Source organism: Odontesthes bonariensis, chromosome 4 (genome assembly GCF_027942865.1).
Source record: "Odontesthes bonariensis isolate fOdoBon6 chromosome 4, fOdoBon6.hap1, whole genome shotgun sequence".
Classification (NCBI taxonomy): domain Eukaryota; kingdom Metazoa; phylum Chordata; class Actinopteri; order Atheriniformes; family Atherinopsidae; genus Odontesthes; species Odontesthes bonariensis.
In genome coordinates, this window is record NC_134509.1 from 16049174 (window position 1) to 16062098 (window position 12925).

At 41.8% G+C, this 12925-nt stretch overlaps 2 protein-coding genes across 8 annotated transcripts in view; both read right to left on the reverse strand.

The window, feature by feature from the left end:
- The window catches only part of LOC142378556 (uncharacterized), a 31114-nt gene extending 25313 nt beyond the window's left edge, over positions 1-5801 (reverse strand). For all 7 annotated transcript variants that reach the window (XM_075463186.1, XM_075463189.1, XM_075463190.1 and 4 more), the window contains exon 1: positions 5400-5801. In XM_075463186.1, coding sequence (XP_075319301.1) covers positions 5400-5513 — 114 coding nt within the window. In that variant the 5' untranslated portion in view covers positions 5514-5801. The remainder of the gene's footprint in view (positions 1-5399) is intronic.
- Positions 5802-7178: 1377 nt separating this feature from the next.
- uchl1 (ubiquitin carboxyl-terminal esterase L1 (ubiquitin thiolesterase)) lies at positions 7179-12534 on the reverse strand. Its single transcript, XM_075463191.1, has 8 exons — positions 12416-12534; positions 11762-12331; positions 11137-11278; positions 9395-9480; positions 9024-9071; positions 8600-8669; positions 8470-8528; positions 7179-8122 (listed from the first exon to the last, which is right to left on the reverse strand). The coding sequence occupies exons 2-8, from the start codon at positions 11897-11899 to the stop codon at positions 8039-8041; spliced, it is 627 nt and encodes a 208-aa protein (XP_075319306.1). The 5' UTR covers positions 11900-12331; positions 12416-12534; the 3' UTR covers positions 7179-8038.
- Between the last annotated feature and the right edge of the window lie 391 nt (positions 12535-12925).

The window sequence follows — 12925 nt, forward strand, 5'->3', positions numbered from 1 at the left end:
ATGAGTAAACCCTGTTCACACAGGGCAATTCTTCGACGTTCTAATCACAAATCCACAGCTCAGTGTGCATGAATGAATGCAACCAGGATGGACTGAGTGAGGGTCAAGTTTTAGGACTGACATTGACAGGTAGAGATAGATTGTAACAGGCAATAGGTCAATTGCAGCACTAAGCTATGTGGGTCCCTGCTAAAGCTGCCAGGACCACCTCTGTTTGCAGAGATCAAACAGAAATGGTCCTGGTAGCTTTAATTTCTGTTTGATCTCTGCAAACAGAACTCGTGTTGTGCATGTGTTTAAAAGCAAGTGTTTTCTGTCTTATCTGCCACATTAAAATGATGACGTAATATCACCTTAAACATCAACAGCCTTGACAACTACCATTCCCTTGTATGGTCGTTTTCTCCAGCCAGTCCATAAGAGCCGGAGCGTGCACGTCATCCACTGCGACCATTTTAGAAGGACCAGGTGATTTAATGTCTCTGAGAAAATGTGTTTTTGGTTGCAAGGACAATTTGACCCTTTTCAGCTTCCCCAAAGAGCCAGCAAACTTGGTTGTTTTTTTCCTGGCCAGCAACATGAACCCAAAAATGTTCGGATTTGTTCGCTACACTTCACAAACAACTGTATGATGAAAAAGGTCCAATATAACCCTGGCTTTGCAGGGAGACTTGAGCTCAAAGTGGAAGCCTTTCCAACAGTAAAAGAGCACAAGTCTGAACCACAAGCGGTGAGTGAAACAGTTTCAAATTACTGTGTTGCGTTGGCATTGGGCATATGAATGGATTTTTGTGCAAACATTATGGTTTAATCAAGTCAAAAGGCAGCTGCGGGTTAACAGTACTTTGTGTCAATGCTTTTGCTCACTTGGCAACAGAAAGTCTCCACTTGAGGGTCCTTTAACCGCTCAGAAACATAAACTTACTCACGTAAGGTTTACTCAAGTAAACCTAATTTGCATTTACCAAATTTGCACATTTTTATATATATATAATGTAAAAAACATTTATTTTAGATCTAAACACAATTTAAATATATAGGTTGTAGATAAAAATGTACATACTAATTGACCTGGAGCTCCTTTTTCCTGTTCTTTTGTAGTTTATCTCATTTGGGTCTAATCTATACATTTTTGTACACTGAAATAAATATATTTAATCGTCACGTCACCAACATTTCAATACATGTTGAGGGGATGCAGCTGCAGAACAACTGTCAAGCCAAACAGCCAAGTTTGAGTCTCATCCCAGTCACTAAAGATTTACTGTAGCTTTACTTTGAGACGTGATTTTAGGACTCAGTCACTGTTTCCTGCCTCTTACATTACGGTCATTTAGACCATTTATGTTCCAGTCATTGCTTCATCGCCATTTTACACATTACAAACTATTTGGCTGAGCTTAGCCATTACAAATTGTTGGTTAAGGTCAGGAAAAAGTCATGGTTTCCTTTAAAACAGACACTGTAAGGATGCATCACATCAAAATATAATTTCCTGTTGAGTTCTACCTCCTTAGTTAAATACACAAAACATTTTGCAAACTCGAACCAGACGTTCAGCTGAAATATGCCACTTTGAAAACTGCACTGAATAGCACGAGAAGAGAGATTTTGTGTGCATCAGCACAAAGTTTGCTGTTTTGTAGCAATTTCATATTTTTCCATAAAATCAGGCTGAACAGTCAGTTAAGATCACCATGAGTCTGTTTGCATGACAACTCAGCGTACTTTGCAACCTAAAATGTAAAATTAACTGAGCGTAACGCAGCTGAGTGTCACACTTAATACAGCGTGGAATCCTAGAGGAAACATCTGCACATTGCTAACCACCTCTGATCCTAACTTTTATCAAAAAACAAAATCAACTGCTTGTTGTGTGCAATTTTCTCAAATTTCACAAAAAGTATCCCACAACATATTTAACTCTGTCTGTGGCTAAATGCGACTATCCGAAATCACCGGGGCGTGAAAACGTCTTCGCCAACAGCAAATCGGTGTCATCATTGTTTCACATTCTTTCATTCAGCATTTGATGCGTGGAAAATCCACGAGTCCCCGCTCTCACACTCTCTGTCTCTTGTGCAGACACAGCTGTCTGAGACTACAGGAGTTAATCCGCCTAGGACAGCTGTGACATCTGGCACACACACACACACACACACACACACACACACACACACACACTCAGCCACACGCATTCTTCTTTTATTCCTATGAGTCCGACCTGATTCTTGACATGTGCTGTACGTCAGTAATATCAGATATTAACTGCACAAAACTAACTTTGAGTTTCTCCATGTCTGCCCAACTTCAACCTGCTAAATTGCACCTTTAAAGCATCTCTGACAGTGAGTTTAAGCTTTGAGACGCTCCAAGCCAGCCTCGTCTCGTCTATAAACAGATAGAATGATTCTGACGGTGCCAGTCCAATTTTTCTGCTCAGGTCATTTGATGATATATAGCCTGTTGCTCTTCTGCCCCCCTGGAAACAGTGACACCTGAGAACCTGCCCATGTTACGTTCCCATAGTGACCAGTGTCACCCAACCGGGGTGTGCCCAAAGTGTGTGCCAGTCATGCATTGCTGACTGTCATGTGTGAGTGTGCATACACTTTGCATTCTTTATAGACATGACATACACACACGAGAGCGTGCACGGAGCACAGGGCAACTTGGTTAACCCTGAATCGTCCACACCTGTGAGACCGTATAAATACACCACTAGAAATAGAATCAGCCTGACCAGACTGAAAATAACTGAGGAATTAGGAGTCAGGAAAACACAAAGCAAAGACACAGCAGGGGAGATTAAGACTTAGAGGTCAGCATTAGCACAGACTAGACAATGCTCACTAATGATGGAATACATTGCAGCCTTTTTTTGTCCAAACTGAAATCTGTCCGTGGCCCAGAGCCAAAAACTGACGTCCACTGTAGGTCTTAAAGTTGCCACTGCTATAACTGTACGGCTATCAACATCTGACAAGCAACTTTTGGGATTCAGACAGGAAGCAGACATGCTGTCTTCTTCTTCTTCTTCCTCTTGACTTTATACGGAGGCAGAAAATTATACCATGCATAACCAACACCTTCAGGAGTGGGATGATTGTTGCAGTGTTACATGTCATCTTTTCTTGATGTTAGAAAACGACCGGTCAGCTTCACAAAGTGTGCAAATTGCCAGTGAATATTTCCAATTTCTCCTTAAACTGTCATTACCCTTCACAAAATAATACAATAATAATAGTATGATTTCTCCTTTTCGGATATATAAATACATTTTTCTATTTAACTGGATTCATTTTTGTAAGTTACACTGACTTCATCCTTTGTGGGGTGGCAGGGTCACCTCTTGTGCCGAGAATACCCAGGACAGGTGTGCCAACAGAGGAAGAATCATTCACACTCACACCCACGATCTTCCCAGATTAACCCATTAACCTGACATGCGTCCCTTCAGAGTGTGTGTGTGTGTGTGTGTGTGTGTGTGTGTGTGTGTAAGAAAGCGCACACAAGTACAGGGAAACCATGCAGAAAGGCCGCAGCAAACTGAAACATTTGAACCCAGATCTCTTTTACCATGAGGTGACGGTGGACTACCATTGCCACCAGCCACAGTGCTATTTCAAACAAAAAAGTGATTCTAGGAAAACTTAGGACCAAAACTTGGCACTTTAGGTTTCTATCCCGTTTTCCTTTTACTGCAGCCGCTGTGTAGAGTACTGGCTGCAGATTAGGGACAGTTTTCTTAAGCAGACCACTTTAAAAATGTTCTGGATCCGTGTTTAGTCTCAGACTGGATTCATCTTATCTGTATGCATTGACTGAAGGCCTGTTCACATCAGCGGGCCATGAAACAGAGCAGTAATCCCACTTCTCGGCAAAGAAGCAATCAATATTAGGTTCTTTTTGTACATCTTGTACAACTTTTTTGTTTTCTTCAGCTTTGCACGTCTTAACCTTTTCCATCATCTCTGCAATCGAGATATAACCCAACGTCCTTTGAGAAGGTTGCAGAGTAAAGCGTGCTCGATGAAGACGTCGCCAACAGTAGCCTTGCACTACTACGACTATAACTACATGGGACGTGTGTGTTGCATTGTTGAACTTAATTCATGTTGCATCCGATTTGGCATAGATACAGTTGATCAGTTTCAGCTCAGACTGGTTTAGTTTGTAGACTTATTGTTACAAGGCTGTTTGCTACTTTCTGGGTTTGCAGTTTCGATCAAGTTAAGGTTTAAAAAATTTTTTTAAATTGCTTTAGACATTTTCCCCTCTAACTTTGACATGGTGATAGGGACAAGGGGGCCTCTGGTATGTCAACGTTCTTGCAAATATATCATATCCATAGAGCCCTAAATGGTTCATTGTGACCTTACAATTGTGGAGCTGGAGATATTTTTCCAAATACAATTTAGAAAGCAATACCCGAGGGCCTGTTTGTCATCCTACTCATTTTCTAACAAGTACAACATTCGAAATAAAGATTGATCTCTGTCGGCTTTTAACCAGGATAGTGTTAATTGCATGTTTGGTCTGAATGTTTGCAGTAAATGAATCATCTCCTCCTCCATCAATCAGAACTTGGCTATTGACAGGATAGCCAGCACAGTCTGTGGGAATCCTGCAAAAATACAGAAATATGAGGCCGAGGCCAGAACCTCAATACAAAAATAATTTCGTTGTACCCCCGAGGCTTAATTTTCTCAGATTCTAGTTGGCAGGTATCTAGGCTGAAGCGGGGACAGAGGAAAAAAACGAGGTGATGAGAGAGAGAAAATAGGTCATAACGCAGCTCCACGGGCAAATCATGATTCACCGCTTATTCGCGGCTTATGGAGAGAGGCGGTTTAGCCGGGCAGATGATGGTGGAAGCGATGCGGCAAACCACAGATGATAATCTCATCCTATGCGACCAAATGTTGGTAAATGTGGCATCTCGTGCGTGAATACTGGCCCGGTTTTATAACCATGGCAACCGGAATCCCCTCTCCACTGACAAAAAAAAAAAAAAAGGAGGCGTTCTTCTTTCGAGCAAGTAAAACACATTATCTACATTGAAGCTGAACAAACGGTTACAATGCAGACTGGTGTTCATCGTTTGTGATTTATTTTCTTGTTTGAACCAAGTCTCCACAGTGCTCAGTTTATCTGAGAGCCGGGCATTCGTCAAAACTTTTAACATGCACAGCTGCTCCTGCAGGCAGGAGAGCCGCTGTCCCACACGGTAACCGGACACTGCACAGTCCCTCCAACAGGTGACGGTGCACCGGTGCTGGGAGACTGTATTTATATCCCCGGTCACAGTGTGTGTCAGTATGACTCATATCTGTCCCCGGTGTGCTGTTGCAGCAGCATGGCGCCGGACAGTGTCTCCTGATGGTCCTCTCACTTACCTCTATCCATTTCTGAGCCTCCAGGCAGGCTGGTTCGGGATGGTTCGGCTCCATAGGCTCCTGCTCCCGCGGCGGGGCACTCGCTAAATTTCTACATGCTGCGGGACTGGCCATCTCCGGGCAGGCCGTCCAACCACGACTGAAGTCGGACGGGGATGATACGCTGATATGTGTTCTCCCCTCCCCGATGTCTGTCCGTTATCTCCCTCCTCTCTTTCTATAACCCCACGCGCAGTCACGGCGTCACTTAGCTCTGTTGTGCCCCGCGCGACTTCTGCTCAAGCTGTGGCGCAGAGACTGAGAGGGAGCTTCTCGCAACTGCGAGGCTGCAACACGAACCAGGCGCTAAAAATATCGATTCCTGCACCCCGAACTGTGTTAAGCTGACGATACTTTGCTGTCCTCACCCACCGCCGCTGCCGCGCATTTCAGGGGGGCGTGAACGCGCAGGCAGGAATCTCTGCGGGGGAGGTCGAGAGAGATAGGAAATACAGGAATATATATATGAGAGAGAGAGAGGGATGAGGGGGCTGCAGAAGAGGTCCCGTTATGTCACAGCCTCCCAACGGTGCAAATTACCTGCCAGGTGACACGAATCAAGTTCGCAAACATATGGGACATAGTTTGGAGCATATTTTCTGTTCACTTCATGAGGTCACATGAAAGATCAAAATAGATTTCTTTGGGTTATAATAGGCAAGGTCTGACACATTCCAACAAATTATTCCTGTATATAAATGTGGATATCAGTTCACACGGTCCTCTGATATTGTGCTGTACTTACTATATAAAGTGGACGTTTACTTGCTATTGAAGAACAAATCTAAACAACTCGGGCTGTTTTATTGGAGCATTCAGCTGTGTTCCTAGTGCACGGAGCAGTCTGCAGATTCTCCAAATCTTTTGATAATATGTACTTTAGATGATTGATTATTCAAGGTCTTCACAATTTTACACCGAGGGAGATTATTCAGAAATACATTTACAGTCTGTGCGTAGTTTTTGCTGAGACTTTGCCTCTTTGGTGCTCTTTTTATGCCCAATGTTGGCGTGTAACCCAACTGATTGTCACATGGTCGTCTGGGCAGGCAGTAAAATGTGTCATTTTTCTAATGTGAATTTAAAAAAAAAAAAAAATAAGATTGAGTTTTTTTTTTTAAATAAACATTTTACACAACAGCCAAACTATAGTAATCAGGGTTGTACTTTTTGTCTAAGTTTAACATAAATTAAAATTGAGCCACAGATAGTTGTGCCACGTCCCCACTCAGTCCCTTCCTTTGTAGTATAGTCTCAGTTCTGCATCTCTGAAAGGATCTATGCAAGCTACTGTTTTTACCTCCACAAAGTTCTTTGTTGCCCTCCCTTTTGTCTTCATCATTAATATAAAAAAGTCCTATTGTTCTGGTCAGTATAATGTATGTTGCTTGCCCAACACAGAGCCAAGTTTTGTGTCAGCACCCAGAGTAGAGGGTCATGCTGTTGACCACTCCATTATTCTCCTCGTTTCAGCCTTCTGTAGCTGGAAAGCAGCCAAGCTTAGTAAGGAGAAGTCACAGAGCCTAAGGGCACTTAACACTTCATCACCCCATGTAACAAAAGTCTGACTTGGGTGTCACCTACAATGTAGAGTGGTGACCAAGAGTCAAGGTTTTAAAAGCAAGATATACTAAATCTTTAGAGTTAAAAACTAAATAAATAAACTCTTGATCCAGATAAAGAGGAAGATTTCCCAGCAGGACTTTGATTTTTCTGATATACAAAGGGGGGACACATACACACATTTAACGTTTGCTTTATTAAATTCCCACAGCTGTACTACAGCAACATAGGATTTGGAAAGTGCAGAAATTTGAACACAGCTAGAAATACAACTCACCCTTCACGACACAAAAACCCAACATACAAAAGCACGTCATTAGGATTATGGTCCCAATAACTGAAAGGTTTGTATAATTTGTGCACATCAGTGAAAAGCTCATTTCAAATAAAGTGTGTTTCTCAATTTCTGAAAAACAGTGAATTAAGAGAAAGCAAACAATCCGGTAGGGCTTCACACTTCTCAAAGAAGACCTTAGTTTGCCGGAGAAATGTCAAAATGTCACCCAAGAACTCCAAACATTCGAGCCTTCTCTGAACAATGGTTAAATTATTCCTACAGATGCATTTGGGCTGCTTGGAGAAGTGTCAGATGTTTGTAAACCCAACCACAGCAGCTGAAGGCTGCAGAGGAACAGACGGAGAACTCTTGGCACAAAAAGGTATTTAAATGATCTGAATTTCACACCAATGCACCAACATACAAAGGAAACAGCTAAATAACATGCATGCAGAGGTGAGATCTACCCATGTTTTACAATTTTCACAGCTGAATGCGGATATCCCAAAAACAGTTTGGACAAGCTTGTAGTAGCTAAAGTTAGCAAAGCAAAAGGCTTTGATCAGAGTTTGTATGTGCTAATGTTGAAGAACGCCCTGTTCATAAGTTGAGAAAGCAACAGCGTCCTTTATAGTGCATAGTGTCTGCAGATGTATGTGCACACAAATCACTGTGGGTACCTGTTGATTGTGTTTGGCATGTGAGTGTTCCAAAAACATTTTGGTTAACAATCTGCCCGATTTGGCATCTTGCCGAACATCTAACTCTGACAAAGAGCCACCGCTGAGAAACGGACTTCCCCTTGCTCTCTCTGCATGAATCCACGGCACACTTTGGCTGCATCCTAGGTGTGAGCGACAGAACAAAAGTGTCACTTGGGCTGAGATTTGATGCACATTTGAATTCATTTTCAGAATGTCTGATATAATAAAAAAATGGTTCAAACATGCAAAATGTTTATTTCCAGTTTTGCTGGAAATATTTCAAATCACTTGAATAGCAATGATTTTTGTCCAATGCTGGCAGTCAGAGTAGAGCTTTAAATACAATTAGTAATTCATGAAGCCATTTTTCTAGTCATCACTGAGGAGTGTTTTGATTTTTAAATCAATTTTACTCTTCAGTAGATATGCAAATGCAAATTTTAAAAAGCACCAACAAAATGTTGAACAACAAATCAGTTTTACTTACCACGACAAAGGAGTCATCCTTAGTCGCTCCATGGTTCACGGGTCCATTCAGTTTCCCATCTTCAAAGCAAATACCACACTTATTCACAATGTAAACGTATACAAACTTATGAGCGCATTTGCACACTTACCAAATTCAAAAAGCTGTTCGTTTATGTTGACAAAGGCAATGAAGTGAAAGTTGACTTTGTCAGCTTCTGGCTGTGAACATTAGATAAAGAATTAATACAGGAGTAAAAGCGGCTGCAGCCCTACACTTTATACTATGAGGTTTCAAAGCAGAGTTTCTCATCTCTCAGATATCTGATGTGCCAACTCACAAACTATACAGACAGTGGGAGCTAATAAGTGCTGAAAGAGAATTCATTCATTAAATCAGTACAAGTCTGAGGTGAATTTAAGTAAATATAAACAGCAGAAGGAAACAAGCAGGCTAATCATTGTTGCAAATTAATGACTAAAAGTTAAGTTATTTGGAGAACCCCTGTCATATGCACACCTGATGAGGCTAAAGATGTTAGTTACAGATGCTGATATTGTACCCAAGTATCTTACCCGACATTGTCCCTGCGCAGCAACCTCATTGTGAGCATCATAGATTGCCTGGGAGGGAAAAAAAAAAAAAAAAAAAAAAGTGAAATTAAGATTCAGATAATTATTTATAGTAAAATCTACATGTAAAGTTGCAATGTAGCCTTGACAACCAGTACTTTCAACATAATATGATAGGATTTAATAGTGTGTGGTGCCCCCTAGTGGCTACAACAAGGCTTGTTGGTTATTCATCACAATTTGAATTGTGATCCATCAGGAGTTTATTGTCAACACTAAATGCGATCTAGTACTAAATGGAAGCTATGCATGACCCAATACTGTAGATATGCTAGTTTAGCATCTGCTAGCATTCACTCTAAAATATTTCTTACCTTGTTCTTCTCCAGATGTTTTGCACGGTCATCAGGAGACATGTTCGCAGTCTCATTCAGAAACTTCTTTAAGGCGGAGTCACTATCTGAAAACACCAATGATAGCCTGGTGAGCTGGTTCATATTTAGGAACCCGTCTCATTAAACTTCCTTCACAGATTATATATTGTAGGGATTAACATTTTGTTTCTCTGTCCAGAACAATTCAATAAGTGCTTCATTCAAAAAAGTATTCCCTGTATCTGACTTTAAGAACATGTAAAACCATCTGCTAGTCTGGTGATCTTCTCTCAAGTTATGCAAAGATATTCAAGTGCCCTAAATTGGCACAAATTCTTTTTTACCCCCATTAATGACCCACTAAATGGAATAACTCAAAGGAAATAAAAAAGAATATATTAAAAAAAAAACCTGACAAACACATTCTCCTAAATCTACTGCCGCCCTCTTTGACAAGCCCCCCCCCACTCATTTGAATTGGCAGAGTGAGAGGTCTGCGAACGCTGAACCATTGATACTGGCCAATATTATATATTTAAAAATAGAAAGAAAGTTTCAACACACAACTCAAATGAAAACTTGCTTTTTAGAAAAAAAAAAAAATGTAAAGAACTATTGATGGGCTGAGGGTTGACACTTAACACCTGTCAGGCTTCAGCTAGTCAGCATACACGAACAAGTGACAGTCAGGCAAACCAGCTTAAAATTGTCTCGTATACAAAAATGAGGGCTTGAAAAGAGGATCAAAACCCCATTTGAGGCAAGTTTAGGCATGTACTCTTTTCTCAAAGTTACCAAGTTGCATAATCAAATGGTTTTCTCACAAGCCATCCATCTTCGTGTGCAGGTTGCAGCCTACTCAGCACAACAAAAAACCCAACATGGCTGTAGGAGCTGTTGTTTTCTTACAGCTTTAACTTGCAGGTTTAATCCCATTTTCACCACAGGCAGCGGCGCCGAGACACATCACCTTTAGATGGCATCTAACGACGCGTGGCTGGCGGGTCGATTGCATGCTTTGCAACTGCTTGTTGGACCCCTAGCTGTAGGCATGCGTGCTTTTAAATGTTTGCGTCAAGCAGATCGTCAACATTTATTGATCGTAGGAATAAATGGGAATGTCACCCAATGGAGAAGATTTCTGATTATCTGAAGCACATCAGAGCGGGTCTCTTCCCCCGAGACCCGATCTAGCTGAATAAATTCAGCTAGTCACAAAAATGGCTCTAAACTCGATGCCTCATTTCAATCCATCCACAACATGAATGAGATAAGGCAAGTCAGTTGCAGATGCCCTGAACCACAGTTGAACTGAGAACAGTGTTTGTGCATAGTTTAATGCATTGGAAATCAACTGGCACCTCTTCGTGCTTATGGTGTAAATTTTAATGAGTCGATGACTTGAAGGCCATGTTTGTTTCGTTTTCAGAGCTGAAAATGCTTGCAAAGAAACTGCCAGAAGACAAAGCATGAATGCAGTTTTGAGTTTTGAGGAGGAACAAAGCACTTGTCTGCACTTCGCTTCCTGGTGTGACTCCGTTTTAAACACATCACTTCTGTGCAAAGGACAGCATTAAGATGAACATGATGGTAATAGGAGCTTTGGTCCATTAATATTCAATCACAGATTTAAAAAGAAATTCGCTAAACAAGCACAAACATTTAAAAAAAAAAAAAATAAAAAAAATAACACTCAGTAGTAACTCCCCATTGGAAAAGGTGCTCATTTCAGGTACACTCACCAAAAGTCAACTTGTCTTTATTGTTGGCCACAGCGTGCACCAGGGCAATGGTGCCACAAGAATTGACTGCCGTCTGTTTCAGGAAATAAAGCTCAGAGCCTCCTGAAATCTTGTCCGCCTGCTGAGCCCTGAAAGACTCGTGCTGCCATGCACACAGACAAAGAGCTTAGTCATTGTCCAAAGACTTGCATCATGTGCATCCAATTCAGCCACTTAATATGTGTGTGCAGATTTAGAAATAATCCCATCAAGATCAATAACTAATCTTGTGTTCAAGTCAGTTGAAGATGTCATCTTGGATTTAGGGAAACCAACATTTAAGTAAAATGAAAGTTAAAAACATTAATTCAAGATTAAAACCTTGCAAATATAGTTGTTTTTTTTAAAATCCTGAAGACAAGGTGTGATTTCTGGTTATGGATATAAGATTGCCAGGTTACTCCACACGTAAGGTGGGGGGGTAAATATTTGCTGATTCACCATCCCAGACTCACACCAGCTTCTTCCTGCATGCCCTCCCTGCATCTCAGAGTCACCCCACCCCAGACAGCCCGTTTCTCTGGCACACCCTAACCTCATTCCATCCCAATCCAGGAAGTAGTCAACACCGTCCCCCGATTATTACCTGTTGCGTAAGGGGGAAGAGCAGCATCAAGGCACAGCATGGTTTTGGGACGGCGGACAGTTGCTCACCCTCCAGCCCCAGCACGTCAACGAAGCGCCAGCTTTCACCCGCGCCTAGTTTGTTCATGATCTGAAACATGTAGAAATCCAGGTTTACTGAATCAACAACAAACCAGTGAGCAATTATAAGTCGGTAGAAGAAGCCCCTTTGAAGACGTTGAAAGATGCTGCGTTGCGCTGGTCCAGTCAGACCACACCCTGTAGCCCAGACACAGAGGGGCGCGCTGGGGAGGATGCTGCCGCTCCTTGGAGCAGATCTACGCTTCTCCTGCTCACTGTCGTGTGTTCTTTCAGTAATATCCAACCACTTTTACCGGCCCATATGCCAATTTAAAGAGAAATCTACACCGATATGCCGTTTGGTGGCCTGGTGGTGTTTTAGCCTTTGTTTCAGTTACGGTTTAACGGCTGCACTGACTGACTAGCCTCACCGAAACTTACCTGGCAGTTGCATATAACTGTTACTAACGGTTCTCTGCGCCCAACGTTTGATACCCACCTTGTTCAGCATCTGAAACGACATAAACAGAGATGCGAAAGTGAGTTCGCTGCCTGTGAAAGTGTTACGATATAAATTAAGTAGTTATCTATCCACCTCGGGATTAATCTCCATCGGTGTCCACTCCATTTTCGCAGTGACTTTGCAGGTTGTTGAGGCTGCGTGGTCGCTTGTTATTTTTTTTTTTTTAACTGTCGGTGGAAGTTCACGGCGCACCCGCACTTTATTCAGTCGACCATACCACTTACTAGCAGACCCAGGGGTGTGTGCTCAGATCAGAGAACCGTTAGTGTGCAGATTTGCTGTGATTCCTTGGAAATATCAGTTGTATTTAAATGTCAGATTTACCTTATAACGTGTTCAACCAGAGGAACACCCAAGAAAGTAACGCATCGTTATTAACAAAATTAGATGGAAGAGAAATATCCCCGCAAAATACGAGAACTCCGTGTTTAAACACGTAATTTCTAGAAACGAAGGCGTGCCGTATTGATTGCTCCTTATCAACATCTGCGTCTGGTTAAAGAGACAGACAGTTGTGGAATAAAAATAATTATAACAATAATCTGTCCATCTTATTGCCAACTGCATTTCAGTTCAGCTCAA

What these genes read in the sequence shown, in the direction of transcription:
- uchl1 (XM_075463191.1), bottom strand. Translation starts at nt 11,899, where the DNA reads ATGTTTCAGATCATGAACAAACTAGGCGCGGGTGAAAGCTGGCGCTTC. An exon ending in TCTTCCCCCTTACGCAACAG is followed by an intron (nt 11,279 to 11,761) that starts GTAATAATCGGG and finishes TGTGCATGGCAG; the next exon opens with CACGAGTCTTTCAGGGCTCA. An exon ending in CGAACAGCTTTTTGAATTTG is followed by an intron (nt 8,529 to 8,599) that starts GTAAGTGTGCAA and finishes TTTGCTTTGAAG; the next exon opens with ATGGGAAACTGAATGGACCC.